The sequence below is a fragment of the Fundulus heteroclitus genome, chromosome 19 (genome assembly GCF_011125445.2).
Source record: "Fundulus heteroclitus isolate FHET01 chromosome 19, MU-UCD_Fhet_4.1, whole genome shotgun sequence".
In the NCBI taxonomy this organism is placed as follows: Eukaryota; Metazoa; Chordata; class Actinopteri; order Cyprinodontiformes; family Fundulidae; genus Fundulus; species Fundulus heteroclitus.
This window is the reverse complement of record NC_046379.1, coordinates 12,870,714-12,897,919: the sequence shown is the minus strand read 5'-3', so window position 1 is coordinate 12,897,919 and position 27,206 is coordinate 12,870,714. Positions and strand designations below refer to the sequence as shown.

Here is a 27,206-nt window from a genome sequence, read left to right as displayed (position 1 = left end):
GAAATCTTGGCCGCCTGCCCAACTTGGCTCATTGTAATCGAGGGATGATCGTGGACGGGAGGCAGCCCTCTCTGCTGCCTCGGCTGCCCCGCTCCTGGACCCAGCCCGGCTCCCACCACTGACATGGAAAGACCAGTGAGTACCTTCTCTCTGCTTCCCTTCTCTCCTCTCTCTGGTGTTGGGTTCCTCCCCCCCCCACCCCTCTTCCCTGCTCTGCTCTGTCGCAGATTTAGCCCTGACTACATGCAGCTTTCGAATCCTCTCTCCGGCTCATTCTTTCTCCCTGGCTGTCGCTCCCGTAGGAAGCAGGAACGCCGGGTAGGAGGAAAGCCTTGGCAGCTTTCTCCCTGCAGGGCCCTTCTTCCCCTCTGCTGCCCTCTTGCCCGAGCATGGGCGCCATCAGTCCGTCCACATCCTCTCTGTGTAGTCTTTGTGTGTGAATGATAGCTGCACCGGTGCTCCAGAACCGGGAGGTTTCAACAACCCCCAAAGAGATTTCAGAAGCCGGTGTCGGTCGTTGGGCTCCCTGAGATTTCACAGTCGGGCTCTCTGCTGCGCCTATTCTTGGTGGTATGTCCTCATGGACTGTTGTGTTTGGATACCCTGACAACTGCAGACAGTGAGGTAACCACTTTGCGGGCCTGCCGTCTCTTTCAGCAGAGTGAGTCCAAAACTTTTCCCATGCTCAGACTGCATTAGAGATCTTGTTCTCGTTCGTTAGGCGATCTGGTCTTCTCAGGCGTCGCTGGGGCAGCCCTTTTTCTTTGCAGGTTTAGCAGCAACCGGAATGCAAATGATGGAGACGGTCTTTGTGCACTTGTTGGCCGTGAGTCATCTCCCCATTCTGGTTATATCACATGGAAACAACCTTGACTTTTGTATTGTTAACGGCGCCACGGTGGAGGATGACTGACTCACTTTGGCACGGCGCCTCCTCAAACCCCTCGGGAGCAATGGGAACGGAGCATGGCGAATACAATGCTTCGGCATTTTTTAAAGCGCCCTATAAACCAATAAATCGACTCAATCAACACAAAATATGTTCCAGTTCAGAGTGCACCATCTCTGTCACCATTGCTGTCTTGCTGCGATGAAGAGCCTGGGTTCGAATCCCAGCCGAGGGGCACTCTGCACGGCATTTGCATGTGTGGGTTTTCTCTGGGTACTCCAGCTTCGTCCTACTCTCCATAAAAATAAGCCTGTCAGGTTAAGCAGCCACTCCATATCACGGTTGTCACACTCTAGTCCTCTTGGGTCGTTGTCCTGCAACCTTGAGACGTCTCCCTGAATCAAATGGTCGTATTATACTCTCTGCATGCAGTCAAGTTTTAGAGGGTGTTGCTACATACTGCTAAATTTTGGATCCCGGTGTGTTAAAGTAGAAACCAGGTGCTGGAAATCAGCCCTCGCTGACTGCAGCTTGTGAGCGCCGCTCCTGTTCCTCGGGTCCGAGTGTGTGCGGATGGTTGTCTGTCCCAACAACCCTCCCCCATGTCATTGGTCATAACATTCGATCGGGCTCGTCGCCATTTTTAGATATTCGTGAAACTTTTCTCTTTGCTGTTGGGGTTTTGATTGGGGTTTGCGTTTGCTCTTAGGCTGGGAAAATGTCAAACAATTGAAAAAATAAACTCTGATGCATTACTATTTCATGAATATAATAAAATAGAAAGAGTTTTATTGTCTTTGCAAATACTACAGTGAAGTTGCAGATGGGTCTGTTGTGGAATGTTGGTGAAGATTCTCAGTCATCCAGGTTATGATCAATCCAAAAAAGGTTAAAAAATAATAAAAAAACCGGACCTCTGTTCTGAAGCTGAAGACGTTGGGAAGCGAAACGTCCAGTTGTTTTAATTTTTTAAGCTTTTTTGGATTGGTCTGTCATGGTGCACGGTTATACAGACAGTGCTTTGCAAAAGTTTTCACTCCCTTTTAACTTTTTCACATAACAACCAACAAGTTCAATGCATTTAATGAAGATTTAACATGATAAATAAAACTACAGAAACAAAGTAAGCACTCCATTTATCTAAAGTGGAAAGGAAACGAAGCGTTATTTTTGTTATACAAAATATCCAAAAAGTGTGCCATACCGATATCTTTAGCCCTCTTTCCTCTGATGCTTAGAAATAGAATCCAGTGCAACAAGTTGCCTTCAAAAGTCACCCAATTAGTTAATATAAGTGTAATTCAATGAGAATAAATCCAGATATCCCGAGGAGACATCAGGGGTTTGTAAGAGAATATCAGTGAACAACCCTGAATCGCGAAGATCTAGGAACACAGCAGACAGGCCAAGGAGAAAGTTGTGGAGAAGTTTAAAGCAGGCTTAGGTTATAAAACAATATCTCTGGCTTTTGAGCATTTCGCCTAGCACTGTTCAATCTATCACTTGTAACGGAAACGAGGGGACAAAACGACAAAACTAGCCAGGCGTGCCGGGCCACCTAACCGGACAGGCTGGCCAAGAGGGGCGTTGTTCATCAGAGAACCAGCCAAGAGGCCCGTGGTTACTCTAAGGGAGCGGCAAAGATTCACTGCTTAACCCTAAAACCAAACCCTTACCCTTACTCTGGTAAAAACAGGACAACTATCAGTAAAGCACCCAACAAATTTGACCTTGATGGGACATTGGTAAGAAGACGGATTCAGAATACAGCTGAATCCAAATGCACGGCGAACTTTAAGATTTGGATTTGTAAAAAAGCTTGAAAACCACGTGTTATTTTGTATTCATATCAACATTACATTCTACGTTGTGTTGCTCTGTCACAGAGATCTGCAACCCGAGGCTCCTGAGCCACAGGTTTAGCCTTACAAAGGGGGCTCTTTAATATCTAGAAGAATATGTTTTTGCTCATGTAGACAAGATAAAGGCTGGTTTGACCAGTTGCTTAGTTTTTATGCATTTACTATTTCCACCAAATTACTCCTAATGGTTCATGGGATTTTTTTCCCTGTCCTTTTATATCATTAAGCTGATATTGTAATTACTGCTTTGGTTTTATTTAAATTGGGCTAACTACTTTTCTAATTTTTATCTGAAAGGAAAGGTACCCAGCAAGCCTCATTTTTGTCCTTGCTAAAGTTTCAACTTTCTCTTTATTCTTAAATCGAAAAAAGATATATAATTTATTTTGGGTTCACAATAAAACCAAGTTTATGGAATGTGAATTTGTAAAACTAGATTTAAAAGGTTTTGTGTCTCTTTTTATTTTGATGCGAGTGCAAAAATGGCTCATTGAACTGAAATGTTTGCTGACTCCTGGTCTATCATCTTAAATCTGAAGCAAAAGAGATACAGACTAAAAAAATAAAAATAAAAGGCAGCAATTTAGAACCTGAAATAAGAGTAATTGACACAAAACCATACCTTTCTAAAAACAATCTCTTAAAACCTTTTTTTTTTAATCGATGAAACATGATCATACATCCATTGCCTCGTAGACGTTTAAAGACTCTCCCACTGCAGTTCCTTACAAAGATGTGTTATTCACACTTGTTTTACTGCCAGTCAGATGAGCCTCATTTTCCTCAATCTGCCCAAACCACAACCAGGGTGGGGAATATTCAATTACAGCAGGTCAGAGGAAGTGAGATCATTGAGTCACAGATATTTGATGCTCTGTAACAATTGGGCTGTCTCAACTCAACAGCAACTGTCCGGTTGATGGTGGAAGAATTGCTGCAGAGGCAACGCTGCTGCTGCTCTTTGAGTTCACATGGGAGTTTTTAGCCCTGGGCCTCGTGTCTGTGTGGTAAGGCGTGCCCTGCTGACTGCACCGGGATGTTTAGGATGCTCTGCATATGTGTAACTGAGACTCCTAATGAATGCTCCATCTGTGGTGGCTGTGAGGATGTGTAAGTGCTGTGTGCTGTCGTTCACTATCACTGACAACAATTTTGGGTTTCTGTTATCCTACTGAACAGGTCACATTTTTTCCCCCTGACTGCTGGATGCCTGAATCTTTTACTTTGACATATTTTACTTGAAGTCATAGTCTGTCTTTATTTGTTCCTTTTTGGAAAATAACCCTACAGTGTTATTTCTAAAACTTGAAATCGTGCTTTTATTCTTTTTTTTTTTGTGTTTTTTGCACGATCTTGACAGCTGTTTGTTTTTATACAGTTGATCATTCTTGTTCTTGTATAAATATGAGAAGTTCCTCAGTGATATCAGCCTATCAGTCAGAATCAGAGGTCTTCGACTAACTGATGTCTGAATGTGTCTAACCAGACCACCAGTAACATGATGCCAAAAAGGGATCTTGAAAGAGATCTGGAGCTGGACAAGAAGATCGAGGCTCTCCGCAGGAAGAACGAAGCGCTCATGAAGAGGTACAAGGTGAGGACAAGCTGCTTACTGGCTGGATTTCTGATGTTTCTATGAATAAAATTGCATTTATCATTAGATTAATTCAATTTGTAGCTCACAAGAGTTTAATTTATATGCTAGACCGAAATAAAGAAATTTAACCTTTTTGCTCATAAAGGGAAGGTTTGCCAAGTAATGTCTCCAGTTAAGACAGAGAAGTCATAAGAATCGCTGTCTCAGAGCTGTAGCAATAGATCTGGAAAAAGCTTTCTATTGCAAATCTAGTCTAACTACAATTCATTACCACGGCTGATAACAGCTGTGTATTTAAAAATCTGTCTATTATAAAAAATATGTAGATCTAGGAGCATTTGGATATAGTTTCTGAATGTCTGCTCCTGTTCTGACTGGCATTTTTTTTATTCTAAAGAGCAAAGTTTTGTGTCAGATGTTCCTGTTTTATAATAGAGAAACATGCTATCTAACCTTTCTCCACATAAGACCCAAACTCTATTAGTCTGTATGCAGTTAGATTACCCCCAAAACACATTAACCCATTAAAAGTATCTACAAGCTAATGCTACACTTGTGATGGATGGAAGATAAATTAAAACATTGGTTTTAAGTCGGGCAGCAGCTGCAGTTAAACACTCTCGCTTGTTTCCTTGGTTCAGATGTAGAGAAAGAAAAACTGGAGCCACATTTATTTAATTACTGTAGCATGGATAAAGATGCAGAGGAATCCTTTGATTCCTTTAACGAGATCTACCGACATCAGAATACCTTTTGTAGTGACGGGATGCAAAAAGTCTAGAAAAAGTCGTAAAGCAACACGTTCTCATCGGATAAACTTTGTAGGCCACTCACAAACAGCATCTGTGGTCGACTCTGTGATCTGTCTGGTGTCTCCTTGATCTTTGGGTTGCTCCTTCCCTCAAACGCAAAAGTTCAATTGCTTCATAATTCTTATCAGACATGTTAGAATGTGTCTTTAAACCCATAAAACTTCAAACAGAAACCCACTGTAGTCGCTTGCAACTTTTGATGTGAAAGTGCACGTCTGTGCAATCAGAACGAGCCTCTATAAGTTTAACTCTCATGCAAGATGTAAAAGATGGAAACATCTGGTCGCTTGCAAAAAACACAAATGCTAGTCCAAAACCTGCCCAAGTGAACATCCACTTAGACCAAGACCTTTGGAGTTATGTTCTCTGGACAGAGGAGTCCCAAACTGAATTATTTGGAAACCAGAATGGAGGAGCTTCCCTGATAAAGAACCTCATGCTACCTGTGAAGCATGGAGAGGGAAGTGTTATGGTTTGGGATTGCTTTGTTGCTGCAGGACCTGTCAGTTCCTCCTGCACAGAATCCTCCAAGTCTACAGGATGTCGGAGGACGCTTGAGTCAAAGCCCAGATCTTGATCTCATTGAGATGCTGCTGGGTGACTTGAAACAGGCTATTCATACAATAAACAAAACAAAAAACCCAAACATCTCACAGCTAAAAGTGAGTTTGAGCTAAGCTCCCTCTGATTGATGTTGGGGATTGTTAGATGGCTACAAGAAGAGTCCCACAGAGACCTTCAAATTGTAGCTTTCTTACAATATTTAGTGATGAATCTCGTTCTTTCTGTATGTTTGTTAATGTATGAAAAAACCTTTCTTTTTCCCTATGTATGTCTGTAATGTTTTTTTGTTCATGTACAGCACTTTGAATGTCTTGTTACTGAAAAGTGCTATATAAATAAACTTGCCTTACCTTACCTCACAGAGGTCCTTTCACCCAATGGAAATACATGCAGTAATTAGGGGGTAAGGTGTCCTTACCTTTTTCAGTTAGGGGATGCATAATTCCAGATAGCTTTTGTTTAATGACAAATAGGTTAGTATTTATTTGTTTTATTCAGTGAAATTAAGTCACTTTTATACAGAGATGAATATAAAAATAAGACTAGACATAAATATATGAACGTTTTTTAAACAACTAAAATGCTTTTTGTTATCATAATATGCTTATAAAATTACACGTTTTTACACAAGGGATTGCTGCAAAGCCATGGACAATGCAATCAACTGGGTTTCCTTAGATAGGAAACTTTTTGACCAATCTGTATAATCTGTTTGAATTTGACTTTCGAAAGTTCCTTAAGATGATGTATCATGAATTGGCGCTATATAAATAAACTTTAATTGAATTGAAATTGAAAGGTTTTATTTATAAAACAAAGACAATGTGGACTTTCAGTATGTTTTATACTTTTAATATGGCTCTAAAACAGGACTATATATTTTCTTCTCTTTAAGGAGGTGGAGGAGGACAGGAAAAAGGCAGAAGAGGAAGGGATGGCACTGCAGAGCCGAAAAGGCAAAGCTGATGACCTCACCATCACCATCAGCAAGTCCACAGATGTGTGTATCCACTTACTCTGCAGTATATTTCTAATTTTTTCCCCCCAAAGTACCTCTTGATCTGTTCCCTTTTTGATTTTTGGACAGGAGAGTCGGGTTGTGGTAACGAAGCAGTTGGGCAGCGGGCCTCCAGCTGGGACAGGACAGCAGGAGGGTGGGGCTGAGGAGGTGGGAGAAGGCTCCTGTCAGGGGACGGGGCGAGGCGCCAGGAAGCAGCTGACAGTCACAATGGTTGGCAAAAAGGTACATTCACTTTGGTACTTATGTAGGGAAGCTCTGACGTTTCTCCTTCGGTGAAAGGATTATTTATAGAAAGAGTTGAGACCAATTTACTGTCAGAAACACTTCATTCTGTAGGAGATTTTCACATTTAATAATTTCTTCATATATCCTTTTGGCAAAATTTATTGTTCTTGCTTCAGTTATAATGATGTGAAATGTTTAATTTTTTTGATGCAAGTGTTAGTTTTGTGTAATTTACCCTACAGTCCCCTAACATGTTACATGCAAACTCAACACTTTCAGCCTAAGAGCAATTTAAAAATACTCTGGTCTCTGCAACTAAAAAGACTGGAAAAATATTACTTATGGCTAAATCCACAATAACTATTTTTATACATCAGCTTTTGCAAGTTATCGCCTTGATGTAAACAAACAGAATTTTTATGCGAGACAGGCATCTTTCAACACATAAGAAAACAATGTAAAAGGAGTGGCAACCGTGTGGAAATTTTAAACTTTCTCAGCTGTCTTTGGAAAAATCTTGATCCGCCATTTCATTAATCTGAGCCTTCTCATTACGCTGATTGAGAATCTTAGGAGAGAGCTAATGATTAGGGTGATGGCTAGGAGGCCATCCGAACCCAAAGGTCATCATCATTGATAAATTGTCAACAGACCAGTGGAAACATGCAAATCCATATATATAGTTTCTCATTTCTTTTTTAGGAATTAAATATCTTGGTACAATTAAAATAAACGGAAATATTTCTATTTTTAGATTTGGATTTTTTTTTTTTTTTTTTTTTTTTTTTTTTTTAGAAAACACTTTGTTGAGTAGAGCCAGGCCAGTTGAGTTATTTCCTTATGTATGGAAAATAATAATCATCACCAACATCATGGCTCTTAACATAAACAAACAACATTAAACAACATAAAAGAAATCCCTCGTCTCCTTGCTGTTGTGTCCCTTGCTCCGTTCGAGTCAGTCTGTTGTAGATTTTGCTTATAAACAGATAAAAGCGCTGCTTTTTGTTCTGCAAGTCGGTGTCTCTGTAAAGCACACTGGATGTGATGCCCTGACATTAGGAGGTGTCTCTCCAGGGTAAAAGGGCGGTGAGCGAGAGGCTAGAGAAGCTGCCGGGCCCCACAGATGTCAAGAGCCCCCTGGATGAAGGACAGACGAGGCGAATGGAGTCAGCTGGGAGAGGAAGGCAGCCGTCTAAGACGACGAAGAGAGAGTCATCATCAACGGCAGCGACGCAGGTCTGATTCAGACACACTGAACTCCTCCGTCTGCCTCCTCTCGCGCTCCTGCTCTTTGTTTATTCTCTGCTGCACCCATGTGTTTTACATAGATGTCAGACATGTCTGCTCGCCCGTCCCCTCCAGTGCCTGAGCACAATGAGGAGCAGACAGGAGGTGGGCTGAGGCTGTGACTTACTGCTGTGGGATTGTGATGGATGGGGGGGTGGGGGGTGGGGGGGGGGGTTGCCTAATTGAAACGTAGGTCTGAATAGATTGTAAACCACTGAACACCTGTCTTTAAAGCTGATTTTGCTTTTGAATATGAGGAATTAGGGTTTTGGTTTCCAGCTTTTTTGTACAATTCTTCACGTATCTCTTTTTAGTTATTTTTGACTTTTAAAATTTTTGACTTTTGATACATCTCTTTTTTATTTTATTTAAAAAAAATAATTGTTTTTTTAATTTTTGGCTTTTGATACATCTCTTGACACTAGATTACCAGTTTCAGGTCATTTAACTCTTCTTAAATTATTTATATTTGCTAAATGCCACAATATTGAGAGGGCCAGGTACAGAGAGTTTTTTTGTTTGTACTTTCTTTAATGTCACACATTTACTAACTGTAATGCACTAAAATTGAGAGAAAATGTTCAATTCAATTTTATTTATATAGAGCCAATTCCTGATAAGTGTCATTTCAAGGCACTTTGCAAAGTCAAATTAAAAATTATACAGATTGGTCAAAAAGATTCCTCTCTAAGCAAACCCAGCAGGTTGCATCAAGTCTTCACAGCAGCATTCACTCCTCCTGAAAGAGCGTAGAGCCACAGGGACAACTGTCTGCATTGTTGATGGCTTTGCAGCAATCCCTCATCCTGAGCATGCATGAAGCGACAGTGGAGAGGAAAACTCCCCTTTAACAAGAAGAAAAAAACCTCCTGAAGAACCAGGCCTAGTGTGAACCGTCATCTGCCTCGACCAACTGGGGTTTAGAGAAGACAGAGCAGAGACACACATACACACAAAAACACAAAAACAAACACGCGGTGATGTCAATAAATAGTCCAGAGATTGCAGGCAACAGGTAGATCAGATGGCATGCTGCTCACAGCGGGAGATGATAGGCAGATAAAGCTGGAGGCAGACAGTAGGTCCATTAGGTGAGCTAGAGACATACAACAGGCAGGCAGGGGAAGGCTGGCAGGTCCAAAAGGGCTGGGCAGGAATCGTGGTCAGAGTACAGTCCAAGGTCGTGTCCAGAGTCAGAAAGCAGATGGTGTATCCAGCAGAGAATCAAAAAAAAAAAAAAAAAAACCAGAGAAGAACTGGTCATAAACAACCAGCCAGCCCCCAAAAAATAACTTGACACTAATATTGCCTGACACTAATATTTGGCATCAATGTCTTTAAACCTGGGTCAAATATTTCAGGTATCCTTCACACAATAGTTTACTTGTATTTTGGTCCACTCCTCCTGACAGAATTTCTCCCGCTGAGGCCGGTTTGTAGGCCGTCTTGCTCACACAAATCTTTTCAGTTCTGAACTAAAAAATTCTCTACAAATGGGACTGAGCTCAGGGTTTTGTGTTGGCTACTCCACAACAATGACTTTCTTGTCTTTAAGTCACATGTCGCTGATTAGATGGTGTCCTTATAGGCACTCTCCTTAAGACCCGTTTGCAAAGACCCGTCGGCGGCCATACTTTTACCTCCCATTGCACCGCTTCTTCCACACTGAGTGAGGGTTCAGCCCATGTCAGGACAGGACTTGTTAATATTGCCACGCTGTTAGCAGCTTCAGTCAACATCTTGACGAGGTATTTTGCTTTTTTTCGAGGGACGATCGGTACATTTTGCACCAAAACATGTCCGTCTCTGAGACACAGAAACCATCTTCTTCCAGATTAGTATAATGGTTGGACGGTCCCACAGTGGTTATACTAGCATATACTGTAGCTTTTTGAACAGCTCAACATGGCACCTTCAGATTAGCCTAGGAGGAACCAGGTGCAAAAGTCTCTCCCCGATATCTTGAACGCTTTTGTTTGATTTGTCACAATGTCAAACTAACAAACAGCATGTTTGAAGTGTGCCTTAAAATACATCCATAGATGTGGCTCCAATTAATCTAAATTATGTATATTAAACCTATCAGAATCTTTCAAAGCCTTATCAACCTCAGTTCGGCTTTTGAAGTAGTTTAAATCGTTTAAAAGGGTAGTAATCTTGTTGTATGCAAACCTCTGAAGCTGAATCTGTCATTATTCTGGCATTTAGCAAATATGTATACATTTAGTAATCATAACTGACCCTAAAAAAAGAGGAAATGTTTAGTCTGATTTTGCATTAAGGGGAAAGAAGTGTGTCTTTTGAGACACTGTATGTAAGAATATCCAGTTTCAGTTTTACATGTAGCTCCAGTCCATGCTGCGGTGTGCTTGAGATCCCAGATATTACCCTGCGCACCACGAGGTACCCCCGGTCGGGCTTTGAAATGCCACCCTCGCGCTGAACCCGGTCGCCCCCGGGCATGCAGAAACTCTGGAACAGCTGCTGCGTCTCAGTATGTAGCGCAAACTCACGCTCAGAGGCTCTGAAACAAGCTGCTCGAGTCAAAAAGGCTGCGGAGCACGCTGATGATCCCTCGCGACTGTAAACACAGACCCTCTGAAGTATCTGGACATAAAAGCAAAGCGTAATGGGAGTTTCTAAACACGTATATCATTCTCTGGCCTGCTGATGCAGAGTGCTGCTCTCTGAGAGTTAACGTGGTCTAAAAGCGACAGGCTAAAGCAAATGTTTTGTTGCCTTTATTCCAGGCTCACCGGCTCTGCCCCCCCCTGCTTATCATGTGGACTGAATCAGCACTTGAAGAGTAGCCAAAACTCCACAGTTATCTGGCAGCTCCACAGACCCTGCTCCCACATGGACACTGTTGACACAAGGATCCATGCCCCATTAGGTTTTTCACATTTTGTTGCATAACGGCCAACCGACATCAGTGTATTTTATTGGGTTTGTAAATGATATGCCAACACTGAGTAGGAATTGTAAAGCGGAACGAAAATAGTTTTGAAACGTTTTTTTTTTAACAGTTAAAACACTTAGAAATGCAGGGAGTGTTTTGATATTCAGAAAATACTGAATACCAGTGATGTGGTAGGATGATGTGATGGATCTACGTAACCTCTTTGTCTGTGTTGCTTTTACAGACGTCGAGTTTTTGTAGTTTTACTTTTGTAAAAGTTGAAAAAATACTCAGTAGGAGTCTGAATAAATTTCAAACTGATACATCTCTGGTTATCAGTTTCAGAATCAGAATCAGAATCAAGTTTAATCGCCATATAGGTTTGCACTTTTGATGGTGCAGACAAAAAATAAGAATACAGTAAAATAAGAAGTAAAAATGATATATACACGGAAGCTGTATACACTCAGTAAACTGTGCGTTAATGTAACGCAGAAGCTTGTAAGTCCTACCTCATACCTTTAAAATATCCTGTAAATGAGCATGCATGGGAGTATCTCACTGGTGTGCGGGGTGTGACCAGTTCAGATTATATGGCTGACAACCTCTATGGCAAAGGAGATGGACAGGAGTGAGGGGATGTGAAGAGAGGGAGAGGAACAAAAGGGGATGAGGAGGGGGGGGGGGACTCCTACCAATCGTCTGTCTGCTTCCAGTCTCCATTTTTCTCCACAGAAACTTTTAAGTGGCCTCCACTCCTGCGACACGCTCGTTTCCCCATTCCCAGCACTCGGAAATGGCCAATTGAATCTAATTAACATTCAGCTCCCTTCTCACTCTAAAAAAGGCTCATTATGCAGCCAAAGAGACGGACTCCTGGCAGGTTTCCAGGAAGTAGCCAGCGAGAAACACCAGAAAGAGGGGTGGGGGGTAGAATAAGAAGAAAGAAAACAGGTAGTCAAAGGTGTTCAGATGTTAATTTTTTTTTTAAATCTTTGTAGTTCTTACATGTTTCTATAAATGTAACCAACTTCACAAGATAACTCATCAGACACACAAATTCTTTTTCTTTAATGAGATGCATTTAATATTTAAAAGTAACCATGCAGTTATGAACATCATCATACATCATTTCTTTGAAGACCCTTTTGCAAAGCAGGTGTTTTTCAGTCTTGCTTCATGCTGCTGTTACACTTTGCAACCAGCGGAGGGCAGCGTAGGACTCCTCATCAGTGTGAGCCTCTTATCTGACCTACCTTGGTTTTATTTAGCTTTCTGGGGCAGCAGCAGCAGAGATGTGGCTCTTTGCAGCAACGTGAAACTGCCTGACAGCAAAGTGCTGTGTCATCCTGTTGTTCCGCTCACATTTTACCTTCCTGTCTCTCCTCACTGCCAGGAGGAGATTAAACAGGGGCCGATGAACGCTGAGGAGCACCACAAGGCTACAGAGCAAGGGCAGGTAAAAACAAAGACTTGACAGACTCTAGAGCTCGTCACTATGTTTGGAAAACAACATCTTCTCAGATTTGAGAAAAACCTTGTGACAGTGCAAGCACATAACGCACATTCACACACGATCCCTCATCCCAGCTACAACACTGAGCATGATGCTCTGTTTTTTTTTTTGCTCCCAAACCCATCATCATACAACCCACTGGATACCCTATGATTGGTTACAATATCTTCTAAAAGTCTTCATTAACCTTAAACCTTTTCACATATAGGATTTTATGTGATTGACATTCTCAAAGTAACTCATAAATGCGAAATGGAAGGAAAAGGTGTGATGGTTATTAAATCTTTAGGCCCCTTTACTCTCACGTAGCCAAAATATAATGAAAAGAGCATAAACGAACTGGAGAGCTGCCAAGGTGAGCAATAGTCAAGAGAAGCAGGCAAGAGACCCACTAACTGTGGAGGAGCTGCTGAGATTTACTGCTCAGGTATGGCAATTTGTTGGCATGCTCTACAAATCTGGCTTTTATGGAAGATGGTCAATGTCAAGACAAAAATGCTGTTGTGGAAAGTAAATAGTAATGTAATAACATTACTATTACTTTCCACAGCAAACGTGGTAAAACGGTGCTTTTGTCAGATGTCTTAGACTTAGACAACTTTATTTGTCATATTGTATGCACAGAGTGCGTACAGAACGAAATTTTTCGTTGCATACAGCTTGTAAATTGCCAGTAAAATTAAATTACAGTATAAGGTGCAGCAGTGATTTAAAAGTAAACAATTTAAATGTAGACAATGCAGGAGAAGTCACAGTGTACAGGTGGATATTTTTAAAAAACCATTTGTATGTGCAGAATTGATTGTGCAAGGGCATTTGTGCAAGATGAGACCAAGCTAGTACTTTTTGGCCATGCAAAATGCCATGTGTGATGGAAGACTAACACCGACATTCACTGTGAAACATAGTGGTGGTGGTTGCATCCCGCTGTGGGGACTCTTGTATTCGGCGGGGACAGGAAGCTGCTCAGGGTTGATGGGAAGCAATAAGAGGCCGCAGTGGAGGTTCACCCTCCTGCAGGACAACACCCCTCAACATACGGCATACCATACAGCATGCTTTAGATTTACTTAGCCGTCCAAGATTGGGAAAATGATCTTAACACAAGTCTCAGTCCCTGATAGTTTTACTTCCGAGGAAAGCTAGATTTAATTAGCGGCTGTGGTGGCAGTCGGAGTCAGCCTGTTGGAACATGAAAGAATGACTTCCCGAGTGGCCCCACAGGTCCTCTGAGGGCCGCAGATAAGGGAGGTGCAGAGACAACGGTAAACAGACGAACGAGCACAGACAACATGTTTACTCTGCTGCGATTGGGCCAAACTGGAGCGGAAAATGTCGCCGATGCTTAGCAGCACTTTTCGTGCCTCCGGCTCACAGTTTACGTTGTTTGCGGTTCAAGAAAGAAGCAACGTGCAAATGTCTTTGCAATCCAGGTCTTTTCCTTAGTATCTTTCTCTGCACAGGAGTGTTTATTATCCTGATTTGCTCCAAGGGTATATAACTTCACCGTACAACCTGTCTCCCCTTTGATGTATTAAAGAGCCCGCATCTGATCTACATTTAGCAGGCAGTCGCGCCTGGAGGAAGGAGACCTGATTCTATTAAGTCTGCACTACCCTTCCCTTGAATTACTGACCCTCGTGTTCAGAGTGGCCATGGGAGCCGTCTAAATCAAAGTGAAATGCATACATTTGCAGAAAAATAAGATCCTTTGCTGTTTCTGCTTCATGTTTTCCTGTCGCTGTTTGATAAAACGCTCTATTTTTGTGCATTAAAAGACGACATGTTCTGTGTCCAAGTAGGAGCCTGAGAGCCCGCAGGCCAACACAGACCTCAACATCCCGACATCAAGAGAGGAGCAGGAGGAGTATCTGCGGTGGAAGAAGGAACGGGAGCAGATTGACAGGGAGAGGGTAGCTCGCCACAAAAACGCAAAGGGCCAGTGGAGACGGGCGTGGGACATGGACAAAACCGAAAACATGTAAGACCCCTTCGGACGCAGCCTCCTAAAGGCATTTTATCAGCAACATGTGTTCAGGTCGCTGTGTTTATTTATACCTTTGTTGAGGTGTTTTATAATTTTACTATATAGCATTTTTTTCCCCACCAGGTCTTTTTTATCACTTTAAATAGGTTTGTTCTTGTAACATGTTGCTTTAGTAGTGTCCTCTGCTGACAAACGCACTTTTAAATGAAAAGTGTTACACATTAGATCAGCATCGCTTGTGTAATCGCTTCAGATTCGCTTCTCCCACTGACCACAGAAGTTTAATTTTAAAAATAATAACCCAGTTTTATTACGGCATCCAATGCAGCTTTGAAAGGATTACCCAGTGCCATGACCATCATAAGGCTTCTGTGATGTTTTGAAGACCATTGTTTTGAAACTCATGCTGATGATGCATAAAACGTCCTGAAATAAATTAGATTTTAATGTAGTATGACAATGTTACTTTGAAAAAGTGTTCAAAGTGTTCTACTTTTAAAACATTTAACATTAACCTCTTTCAACAGGACTGCACTCAGACATTCCTTGGCTCCTCAGATTTGGGCGATCCCTCTTGTTCGTCCAGAGTCCCGACGTGTTTCCCACCAAAACCAAATAAAAGTGAATGCTAATTAAAATCAGTCACAAGGCTGGAAACAGAGCGTCAGCTTTGTGCATCCAAAAGTCTTGGACCTTTTACCATAAAACCTGCAGATCCGTCTATTTCCACTGAAAACACCAAAAACAGCCCCAACCTGCCAGTTGAATTTAGCATCACACCTTCATGGTATTACACAAAACATGGCAGACAAATGTCTTCTAATTTCCCAGTCTAGCCTAAAATGTCTAGCTAAAATGTAACACGGAGGTATTTTTGTGTGCTCCAGAGAAGACGTTTCCTGGAAACCAATCAAAATTCAGGAAATCCTCTTAGATGTGTGGCTGGGTGAAATGTTTTGTTGTCCCAGTAGGTTGACATGCACACTCTAATGTCAGCAGCAAACAGGGAGCTCATTTAAAAAAAGTAGGTTTTGCTAATTAAAACAACCCAACTAAAAAGTCTTTATCCATATTGTTAAACCTTAAATCAGACATCCACATGTCCATAAATGTTTGAAAACACAGGTTGTGGTAGGATGTCCTAATTCTTTTCACAAGACTGCTTCTTCTTTTTTTATTTGTTTTTAGATCATTACGTAGTAAAAGGCTAAAAGCTCTTTCAGACTAGACAAAGAGAGCATTCTTATTTTTATCAGATTATTCAGCTAATTGATGTGTGTGTATGTGTTTCGCTACATGAATATTCAGCAAAGCATAGCAGACTTTACTCATGGCTGCTTAAACATTACGATGGAGACGTTCTTCTGTCACTGCATTCTCATATTTTGTAATGAGCTACGTGCTTAACAGCTTTTCTCTTCTTAAAGCCTCACCCCCTGATCACACAGCAGCAGATCCTAAATAACGACTGGAAGCAGAAATGCAGCCCTCTTCATTTTGAAATGTTTTGCCGGATTTCAAACAAGTCGAGGTGTAGTGCAAGGAGCAAATTACTGGTGCTGTTTAAGGGAAGCATCAAAATGTAAAGAGACAAGGGAGGCCGTGCTATTTTTAGCCGGGGATAAGCGTTGGAATAGTTTGCCTTATTTGGCAAAGCTTAAACAAGGACCCCAGGCAAGGACACAGGCGGAAATGGGCTTTTTATTTGACAGCTCGGGTCGTTTCAGTGGATGCAAACTGTTTGGGTGTGACTCTTGGAGCAAAAGGCTCAAATTGAATCTCTAAAATATTACAATTTATCCCTGTGATTTTTTGAGTGAATAAAACAGCAGAGAACAACAAAGACCAGGGCATGATTAGTTATTTGGAAATATGCTTAAAGACCTGTTTTCCTTCTGTCTAAATTAAGCCTTTACCTCTAGGTTTTCAGACAAATCTCTTCCTGATAGAGAGTGGGGGGCTTCAACTAGAGGTAAGAGGATGATTTCTATAAAAGCAAGCGTAGAAAAAGCTTTTACATCACATCATCTTCATAAAAGGATGCTTATGTTTCTCTTTTTTTTGTGGTTCATGCAGGACGAAATGCAAGGAGAGGTCAGCAGAAGGCGGGCTCGAAAGGTACACTGTTTATCTAAAACTTCATTGCCTCATATATTCAGTGCTTCCAAAAAGTATTCACAACCCTTCATCGTTGTCACATTCGGTAACAACCACAAACTTTAATGCATTATATAACCCCATTTTACGCAGTAGATCAACACAAAGTAGACAATAATTGTGACGTGGAAGGAGAATGATACATGGTTTACAAACAGTTTTACAAATAAAAAGCTGAATGTATCCAGCCTCCTTTATTCTGATAGTCCATAATAAAATCTAGTTAAACCCGTTGTCTTCAGATGGTGTAATGCGCTGCGCGCTGTCGTTTAAATGGCTGCTTTGTTGAGTATCTGCCGTAATCGATGTATTAGCGAGAGAACTTGAGCTAACCTTAATACTTGCATAGTTTTCTTACATCATGCCTCTAAAAAAAGACCCGTGAAGTCAGAGGGGCAAATGCTGTATCTCCATGCACATGCATAACACTGGTGTCATTTCAACTTGTCACCAAAGGGGGCAAAAATACTGGAACTTGCGCTGTGCTCCTTTCAGCAAGGTTAGGATATACCTTGATATTCCTGGTTTTGGACACATCAAGTAGAACTACTTAGATATGGTCTTCCTGCTATAAACTAAAATATCACACCAGGAGATCATTATTGTGAGAAGCTTTCAAGAGAAGCTGCCCACGGTAACTCTGGACGAGCTGCAGAGGTCCACCGCTCAGGTGGGAGAATCTGTTGACAGGACAAGTCTTAGCGGTACATGCTACAAAATTGGCATTGTGGGGATGCGTTTCTTCAGCAAGAATAGGGAAACTGGTCAGAGTTGCTGGGATTGGGAAGAGATGGTTGGAGTTAAATATACGCCAAACCTGGAGGGAAAACCCGTTGGAGACGGCAAAGGATTTGAGTCTGGGACCGAGATTCAAGGATCCTAAATGGTTTCGGGTTTAGTTTAGGGTCTAGTCACGTGTTTAAATGACCTAGACTTACATTTGATTGAGATCTTTTGACTAGAAATGGATGTTTGCAGCTCAGTCAATCTGTCTGAGCCTTGAGCTAATTTGCAAATAAAAACATGCAAAATTCAGTCTCTAGATGTGCAAAGCTGCCAGAGGCGAACCTTAAAAGCTTCGCAGGTGCAGTGTTGGCTCTGGATGCTAAGCTTTTAAGGTTTATCAAACTGAGAGTGCTGTGTCACGTTTTGTTCCACTCCGCAGTTAGAGCTTTGTGTTGGTCGATGACCCAAAAGATCCTAAGATGTCCTGAAGTTTATGGTTGTGAAGTGACAAAACATGAAAAAAGTCTAAGAGGCATGAATGGTTGTGTGCAAGGCACTGCGCCTTTACACAGAGACGATGAAGAAAATGTAAATTTTCTGTACTCCTCCTGTTTTAGGTCACGACAGGCGAGGCAAAGACAAGGCAGCTAAAAACGTGCTTGTGACGGGCAGCAAAGCAAAAGGCAAAGATCGACTCACCGGGAGGGCCAGGAGGTCAGCGACAGGCAACAACATCATCCCCATCGTGTTTGAGCTTTTTCAGACATCAGGATGTCTCTGACTGCGCCAGCAGTTAATTGTCATGAGAGAAATAACTATGACTAATGAAATGCGTAAATAGGATGTGGGAAGGCCCTTTTGTTTCCCTGAACTGTGCCCTTGTGTACAAATTTTGCCGAATGTCATGAGACCTGATTTAGACGTCGCTGCAGAAGATTAGATAAGCCTTGTTTGCATCTGCTGCAGTCTGCACGACTCCTCCAGCTTTTGAAACACATGCTGTGTACAAGCACTGGGGAAAGAGCGTGTGTTGCTTTAAATTCAAACCCAAAAGGAACCAGCACTTCCTCACACCATGAATTGAACAATTCTGATGCCCCTTAGATTTCTTTTTTCGTCTTTATGCCACGTTGAGCTCAAACAGCGTAGGTAATGCTCAGGTGAAGCCCTGAGAGCTTCCAGATGTGCTGCTGACACAGTTTGCAACACATTAGAGCGTTGTGATAGCTTCGACGCGTCTGATCACAGCTCCTCTTTCCGAGTCGGAAATCGAGGTTCAGATTGCTCCCTGCGGTCTCATCATCACCACTAATGGATAATGGAGCGTATGACTGAGAACCAAATTACAAAGCACTTTGAATAGATGCACTTTTGGACGTTTTAATACAAGCCTAAGTTTTCCGTTTGGTAAAGGAATCAATTAATTGACAAAGGGGTTGCACAGTTAAGTCCTCACCATCCAGTCAGTTCAAGACTGAGACAGATTTTGCACTTGCTGCCAGTTATACTTAGGTATTAGAGAGTTTCAGGTTTAAGTCCTTCACGTTGTTAAAGTGGTTTGAATTCCTTTTAATGAGATGCAACAGAGGAGTGCTGGATTGACAAATGTTTCCTTTGATTGTATGGAGGATAAAATAATGCAGTGCTTCCCCATGGGTTGCTGTGCTCTGCCAATCAGCTGGCTGAAAGAAGGCTGCTACGCTTTTCCCTTATTTAGACCGACAGATTTGGCTGTTTAGAGGTAAAAGCTCAAGCAGCATCGCCCACAACTCTTATTAAGGTAACTTTTTAATTTTTTTCCATCATTTAGTTTTGTTTTAATAAATCTACTTTCTAAGCCTATGCTCCAATTAGGAACCTACTAGATCTTACATAAAACAAATATTTTGATTAACAATCTGAAAAAATTCTAATAGACAGCAGAAATGCAGCAATTAATTCCGGTGCAGTGATTTATGTAGACAAAGAACATTTTTGTCTTCACATTTAACTTCTTGCCGTGGTGGATAAGTTAGTGGCGGTTACGCAGAAGCGTAGTTAGCATGTCTGGCTCCAGCGTTGAAGGTCCTGCTGTGTGAGGACTCAGCCACAAACAGCAGTACCTGGGGCGGAGTGTCTGACAATTTGCAGTAGCTCCATAAAAATGTCGTTAGGAGTTGCTACTCACTTTTTAAAATTGCTAAAAGGGTTTGAAAATTGCTAAATATATCAACACTCGCTGAGTTGAGAACAGTGAGTCCCTTGAGCTTTAGCACATTGGATGCTATGAAGTATTTTATGTGTATATATTAAAATACAGAGAACATCTTCCAATTGGCCAAATACACTAATGACAAGCAGAATTTAAATGCATGGCACTTGAAATAAAATGGCCTACCAGCAATTATGAACACATCGAAATTACGATGGGGGTTCTGCTTCGATATTTTCTGCAGTTTAATCTAATGAACAGATGTTGCTTCGATTTGGACCCTGAACTGATTTTTAGATCGGACTGGGACATCCCTACATTTGATTATTTTTGAATAATTTAACATTTTTTCTTTTAATAAAAGAAATTCACATTCTGAAACTTCTCGCTATATGTCTGCTCTTAGGTTTTTCAGACAATGAATCAGCCTCTCCATTTTAACTAAACCGCTTTTGTTTTTATTTCAGATGGCAGGAAAATGATGATGGAGAGAATCCACAGGTGAGAGATTCAATTTGACGGAGAGCAAGCTGCGCAGATTGCAACGAACGTAGGCCCTAAATATGTTGCTCTTTTGACTTCACCTTTCAGACTGCTGAAACAACACTGGAGGAATTCCTTGAAGAACTCGACGCCCTAACGGAGGCTAACGGAGGGAATCTGAAAGATCAAAACTCAAAGGCAGAGCCAGATCCCCCGAGTGCGCCCAAAGACATGTGCGATTCTGAAAGCTTGAAAGAGGACACCATTACTCAGAGCAAAGCGGCGACCTCATCCCCTCGAGGACTCGAGAAGAAAGTACGTTTCTCAGAGGAGCTCATCCAGACGGCTCCAGCAAAGCAAACCACAACCCCTTTGCATCCTGCAAGTCCAGAATCCAAAGGCACTTTGAAAGCCTCCCCACCGAAATACAGTGAGATGCAGCGGCCTCGTGTAAGTGCCGAGCAGGATGATAGTAGTTCCCAGGATAAAGGAGGGGGTATTCCTGCTCCTCCAGTTGACCAGCAGACGTTTAAAACTCATGATATTGAAAAAGACACCAGCAGCCCCGCAGTGCCCAGCCCCACGCCTGCTGAAGAAACCAACACCTCCCCTCACAAGAGCCATGTCCATCCGGAAGAGGTGACCAAGTGCAACAGCAGCAGCACACACACAGGTATTCTCAGGACACATTAACATTACAGTGTCTTTATAATGTGCACATAGCCCATAAACCTTTTGAGGTTTTGCAAAATACTTCAGTGTTGTTGTTTTTTTTTTGTGGGATTTTATACGATTGACCAAAACAATGTGTCACGTAATTGGGAGGTGGAAGAAAAATAGTACATGGTTTTCTGAATCTGAAAATTCTGGCCTGTATTCAGACCCATTTTCTCTTATACCCCTAAATACAATTCAGTGCAACCTATTGCCATCAGAAGCCACCTAATTGGTAAATAGAGTCCATGTTGGTTTTATGATAAAGTCGTGGAGAGCAGTGTTGGCTTATAAAGCAACATCCAAAGATTTGAACATCCCACAAGGATCTGTTCGATTGGTTGCTTGAAAACAGAAAGACCAAATTTACCAGCGGTGCCATGGTGGGGCCAGTGTTTTGTCATGGGGGCTCAGAGCAAAAGAAAAAAAAACAAAAAAAAAAAAAAAACAGGAAGAGAGTGAAAGAGCCCCTTGTGGCTCTAGGACTGCAGATTGCAAATCTAGCAGATGAAAACTGTGATCCTACATTAAAAAGTCTGAAACAAAAAAATGCAAGTAAAACTGTAAAAGTAGCAAATAATAATAAAAAAAATAGCATAAGGGTGACGACTTCTGTAGCAGCACATATTACCACAAGAAAATTATTTAGTATTATGTTTTCAGTACAGGAGCCAGGACCAGTTCTACAGGGCCCCTGGCCCCTGTTGGCCCCTGCATAGAATCGCCCATGGAAATAATTCACCAAACCCACCAAAGCATTTCCAGCAAGACCCAGAGCTGATCGGATGGTTTCGATCAAAGTATCGACAGCAAGCTAACAGCTAACACCTATTAGCTGTTAGCATGGTCCAACCACAGTCCAGTCTGTGGAAAGACTTAAAAATCATAGATGTTCTCCATCCAATCTGACTGTGAGCCTCTTTACTAAAAACAATCAGCAAAGATTTCAGTCGATGTGCCAAGATGGTGGAGACATAAAGAAAGTATTGTCTCGGGGAGCTGAATACAAATGGACGCCACTCTTTACAGATTTTTATTTGTAAAAACAAAATATGGAGAAACCTGTATCCTTTTCCTCCTACTTTACAATTATCTACTTCGTTGGGTTGGTCTATCAGATAAAAAAAAGAAAAAACATTAAAAGACATTTAAGTCTGTAGTTTTATTGTGACAAAAATGCCGAAAAGTTGAAAAGAGTACTTTTTCAAAGCACTTTGTAACAATCATGTTTGTTTTCTTTCACAGATGAACTGATGGACTCCACTCTGTCTGTCCTGAGAATAGAGTCAGGAGAGTCACACCCAGCGCACTCCACCAGCAATGACAAGGTCAGCGCCCGGGATAAGGAGAAGGATGGGGGGATGTCATAGATGTGTAAATGGACTGATGGGTGGATGGAGGTATAAATGGACTAGGAGTTATATGGATGAAGAGAGATGTGCAATATATCCGCACTGCAGCTTTGATCCCAGTATAGTCACCACCCCTGAGGCCCTTGTGGAGTGCAGATAATACCTCTTTATCTCATCATCCACTCGGACATGTAACAAAAACACCCACTCTTATCATTCACATAGAGAAGTGGTGCATTTGAGTTACATAAATTGTGAATTTAGCAAAAAAAAACAAAAAAAACCCGAAAGTGCAGATTTAGTCGTTAATTTTTGTGCATATTCTCTTTCTCTCTTTTGTTTTTTTGCAGGCAAGAGAGCACGGCAAGGTTGTTTGACATTTCAGAACGTAAAAACCTGAAACCAAAACGCTTGGATGCTTTTTGCCTCGACGGCCTCCGAGCTAAAAGCCAACGTTTCATTTCGCAGCGGCGCGACCCTCCTGCTGAATATCATTTCTGACACCAGATTGGGAAGTGTTAATGAGCATTTCAAATATGTTTTACATCCTAAGCACTTTATGAGTATACAGGACTGTTTTACTGAGACATTCTTCAGTACGTTAGTAAGCTGCTTGTGTGCAATATCACTGAATGTTTACATTTGTTTGAAGGGTTAAAAGGTGTATATCTGGAGTTTGGCTGATCAGTTTAATTTAGATAGTCTTTGACAGTAAACTAAGCCACAGTCAAATAATAGTGCCTGATTTTGCCTTTAAGGTATTTTGAGCAAAACGAAGATGATTTAAGACAGAAAGCAAAGTCTTTAGGTCTGCATTAAATTGTTGCCTGATTGGATGTTATTTGTCAGCTCCTTTCAGGGAAGAAATTAACAACTATGTAAAGTGCATCTGCAAAGTGACCAGATTTTTACAGTTTTCAGTACATTACTTCTGTAAGGAATGCAGTTTTTACTGAGGAAACCTAAAATGGGACTTTCCTGTTTATATAGTTTAAATATTGAAGAGAAAAAAAGGTATTTTGGTTAATTTTGTGGTAATTTGGGATTTCTTGCCTAGGGTAATTAATGAAATAAAAATATTATTGAACCCTGGGTCTCCCAGCATGGCAGCTTAAAGTACCGTAATAGCTCAGTTCCTTAAATGAGGTCACAGAAAAAAAAAAGGTCATACACAGTTAACGTTAGTTTACCTGCAGCAGGTAACTTGTTTGGACCCTTGATTTGGTATAAACCGAGATTAGTCGGTCCTGGAGGCTGAAGCTAACTGGTAGCTCGGGAGGTTTTAATGTAGGTTTTATGGGCAGTTTCCCAGGGCGGGATTTGCAAAACATCAACAACTTATCTGTCAATCGTCGATGGGAGTCTGCCTCTTGATTGCTGTTGAGAAAAGGGCGACTATATTTGTGTGTTTTGTGCAGGGCTGCGCTGCATTTTGTCCCGCTCTGATTTAGATGATTTCCTGCATTTTGATTGGCCGGTTAGGAGCAGCAGAATGAGGAGGTCCATCGAAGAGCAAAGAGGGACGAATCAAAAACCCAATAGCCGTCGGCGTAAGCATTATTTTACGAAACTTTAAAATTTAGTCACGTTTGCTTTGGGTATTTTTTTTCTCTACGCAGAAGATGAGTGATTATTTATACGGGAAATGAAGGTAGGAGGCGGAGCAACACCTGTGTGAAATGCCAAGAATGAAATATGTAAAGTAGGCGCTAGGAGCTGGTTGATGTTAAAGTAATGCAGTACTACGGTTAATAAAACAACATACCATCATTTTCACCACCTAGTTTAAACTCGCAGAGAATGAGGACAATGGTATGCAAACCAAAGATATACAACGTCTGTAGATAAGACATTGCGGCTTTCCCATTCAAGGCTTGGAAATATGATCTTCAAAGGAATACAAACATGGCCTTGCAGGAATCTTAGAAATAAGAATATTATTAATGAAGCACGTCTAATGATCAAAACATTAAAGTGAGTTTTAAAAACATTGGATATTGCTGACTGAGGATGCTATAGACATGGGATGAGAGACTGTTTTGGTTTGCCGTGGGAATCCGTTTAAGACATGATCTGTAATTAGAAGAAGGGTTAGTGAGAAGCATGCGAACGGTTAGATTTCAGGGGTTCATTTGTAAGATAAACCACCCAAGGCAAAACGTGCAAGGGTTTGAAGTTTCATAAAATAGTGTTTGCATAAACCGCTTAGTGGCTTTTGAGACTGGGGTTGTTTAAAGATGTCAGACGTCTTGTTTTGAACCCGCCGTCAGCGTCAGCCTCCAGGTCCAAGTAGCCTGGATTTATACTAAATGAAAATACTTAGAGGGTTTTAAACTACCAGCAAGACATTAACTGCTTACAACCTTTATACAGAACCACATTCAAAAATATTGAGTAGTCGCTTTAAATACATGTTTTAGCCTCTTATGGTGAAATAAAACACATTACCTTAAGTGCATTTTTGCTGAATAGTTTTTTTTCAGCAATGCAAAATGAAATGTTTTTTTGTTTTGCAGAGTTCGTTGTGACTGTGTTTTTTCCAACTTTACACCAGATAGGCTATAATTGTATTATTTTCTGATATAGACAGGATGATTTGAAACTCTGACACTGTTGAAGGTGTTTCTTTAAAGCTGTTTGAATGTGTATGCTGAAATAATGTAAAACATTATTGGTCAGCTTAAACAATCGGCTATAGACAAAAAAAAAAGAAACCCAGGTCTTAGACAAATTCAAAACTCAATCGCTATATTAAAATTTTTTTTTTATGCCAGCGTCTAATTTTGATCCGAATGAAACTTGCTTTGGTCATTAATATGTCTCTTTTTGATATATTTGCTAGAACTGTTTCTTTTTTAAAAAAAGGTCATAATCCTGATATAATCAGATGGAATGACCTCTGATATTTTTTCTTGGCTGAGGCCTTGTGCAACAAACTGACTTCAGTCAAAAAAGTGGGATTCCCTTTAATTATGGTGTTTGCCATTTCTTTTGTATCATAACTTTTGATGGAAAGCTATTTTTCAACAAAAAAAAATTATCTCCATGAAGAAACAACCGAGTTCTTGTGCCTTGCTTATTGGCCTCTTCAGAGACTGAAGGTGTATTTGTGTATTTTAAATTCATGATTTGTATCATAACTATCACGTGCAGCAGCATTTGTTTTATTTATTTGCCTTATGCGCAGACATCAGAATGTTCCTCTCAAATCAAACGATCGCTGTGACTCTGTGACCGGGGCGCGTTGTTGTTTTTATTTATTGCCAGTCAGCTGTGTTATTTTTGGTATCACATGATAAGAAGCCTTACAAGAACACTGTCCTCAGACATGTTTGTGGCTTTCGTCGGAGCCACAGCAAAGTAACCAGTTATGTAACCCTGAGCGGAGAACACAAGTGGACGTGCTCTGTGCGGCTGGGAGACCATCAGCTTTGGATGAGGTTACATAAAACGGCAGCCGTCAGGAATCCGCTGGAGCAACAAGATGCGAGTCACAACGTCTGGAGCCACTCCACCCATAAGGACACAACATAAGAAGGGGCCTTAGTTTCCATACTGAGAAGATGGTACGGTTCTTATAAAGGAGCATCTGTCTGTAAAAAAACAAAAAAACAAACAAAAAAAACAGGCGGCCTTCGATGCCTTCAAAACTCCCTGAGGGATTCAGTGTAAAAACACATTTAGGTTAAGTGATCGTAGAGTAGTTGGGTGTTACATGTCCTTGTAAGGTCCATTCAGATGATCACGTCATGAAGTGACTAATGTAGGAGGTTTGCTATTCACCGTGCGTGTGCATATCTGCCCTCTTTGGTTTTCATGTACAAAACAAATGGTTGTAGGTGCCTTTAAGCGTGTGAGCTGCTACTGGAGCCTTTTGCAGTGTGAATGCACGTGCAGCAAAACAGCTACTGTAAGGCAAACCCGAGAAGTCATAACATCAATAAAGTTTTTTGTCAAAACCACTTGATGTCTGACATTGTTTTGTTACACTTCACACCGACAACAGAGATTGAAAAAGTTTACAACCAGCTCCTATCTATCTATCTATCTATCTATCTATCTATCTATCTATCTATCTATCTATCTATCTATCTATCTATCTATCTATCTATCTATCTATCTATCTATCTATCTATCTATCTATCTATCTATCTATCTATCTATCTATCTATCTAATATGAAGAGTTCATTTGCAAAAACAGATAACTCCGTTTTTAGCCAAAAAAAAACTATAAAAACTTACTTGATCAAATTCACCAACCTTTAGTTTGACTGGTATCACCTTCACTAAATGATAAAAAGTATGTTTTTTTGAAAATCTATTAAAAACGGAGTTATCTGTTTTTCCAAATGAACTCTTCATATATATATATATATATATATATATATATATATATATATATATATATATATATATATCAGCATTCTGATTTACTACCCTCTGATACCCCTAAATAACATCCAGTGCGGCCAACCACCTTTAATTATCATCTAATTAGTAAATAGACTCCACTTGTGTGTAAATTAATCCCAATATGCCCACAGCTGTTCTTTGAAGGCCTCAGATGTCTGTTAGAAAAGCATAAGTGAATGAACCACATCATGAAGATGAAATATATCAGCAGATAAGTCAGGAATAAAGTTTAGGGTAAATTTAAATGTGTTAGGTCATAAAATAATACAGCTATTAGTCAAGCTTATACAAATTTGGGATTTTCCCCGCAAGTCGTGATGGGGACTCGGCCGGGTCCTCTGGTCAGATGAGACAGAGTGCTGCACATCATCCTGAAATCACCCTCTCTGTGGTGACACATTATCCAATCTAATGCAACTGTAACCAAGCCAACTCTTTATAACGCACATTAAAACACCACACGGGGCTAACGGGCTATATACATATAAAAAAACACAAAATAAATGT

The 27,206-nt window shown here is 40.9% G+C and overlaps 1 protein-coding gene across 6 annotated transcripts; it reads left to right on the top strand.

The window, feature by feature from the left end:
* Positions 1 to 6: 6 nt before the first annotated feature.
* On the top strand, positions 7 to 25,889 carry LOC105917488 (coiled-coil domain-containing protein 9B). Of its 6 annotated transcripts, XM_036150482.1 has the most exons (15): positions 7 to 135; positions 3,657 to 3,758; positions 4,238 to 4,345; positions 6,620 to 6,724; positions 6,812 to 6,967; positions 8,048 to 8,209; positions 12,556 to 12,618; positions 14,478 to 14,656; positions 16,585 to 16,634; positions 16,739 to 16,780; positions 18,163 to 18,259; positions 20,204 to 20,237; positions 20,328 to 20,892; positions 22,179 to 22,261; positions 22,636 to 25,889. In XM_036150482.1, exons 2-15 carry the CDS (start codon positions 3,723 to 3,725, stop codon positions 22,660 to 22,662), a joined length of 1,707 nt encoding a protein of 568 aa, XP_036006375.1. In that variant the 5' UTR covers positions 7 to 135; positions 3,657 to 3,722; the 3' UTR covers positions 22,663 to 25,889. The 6 variants fall into 6 exon arrangements, with proteins under 6 accessions (XP_036006375.1, XP_012707753.2, XP_021166154.2 ...); XM_012852299.3 differs by lacking the exon at positions 3,657 to 3,758; XM_021310479.2 differs by lacking the exons at positions 7 to 135; positions 3,657 to 3,758 and adding an exon at positions 192 to 624.
* Positions 25,890 to 27,206: the final 1,317 nt, after the last annotated feature.

Excerpts from the sequence above, each read along its gene's own strand:
- LOC105917488 (XM_036150481.1), top strand. The coding sequence starts at position 788 with ATGCAAATGATGGAGACGGTCTTTGTGCACTTGTTGGCC. Across the intron at positions 14,657-16,584 it reads ATGGACAAAACCGAAAACAT|GTTTTCAGACAAATCTCTTC; the intron begins GTAAGACCCCTT and ends CTTTACCTCTAG. Across the intron at positions 20,893-22,178 it reads CAGCAGCAGCACACACACAG|ATGAACTGATGGACTCCACT; the intron begins GTATTCTCAGGA and ends TTTCTTTCACAG.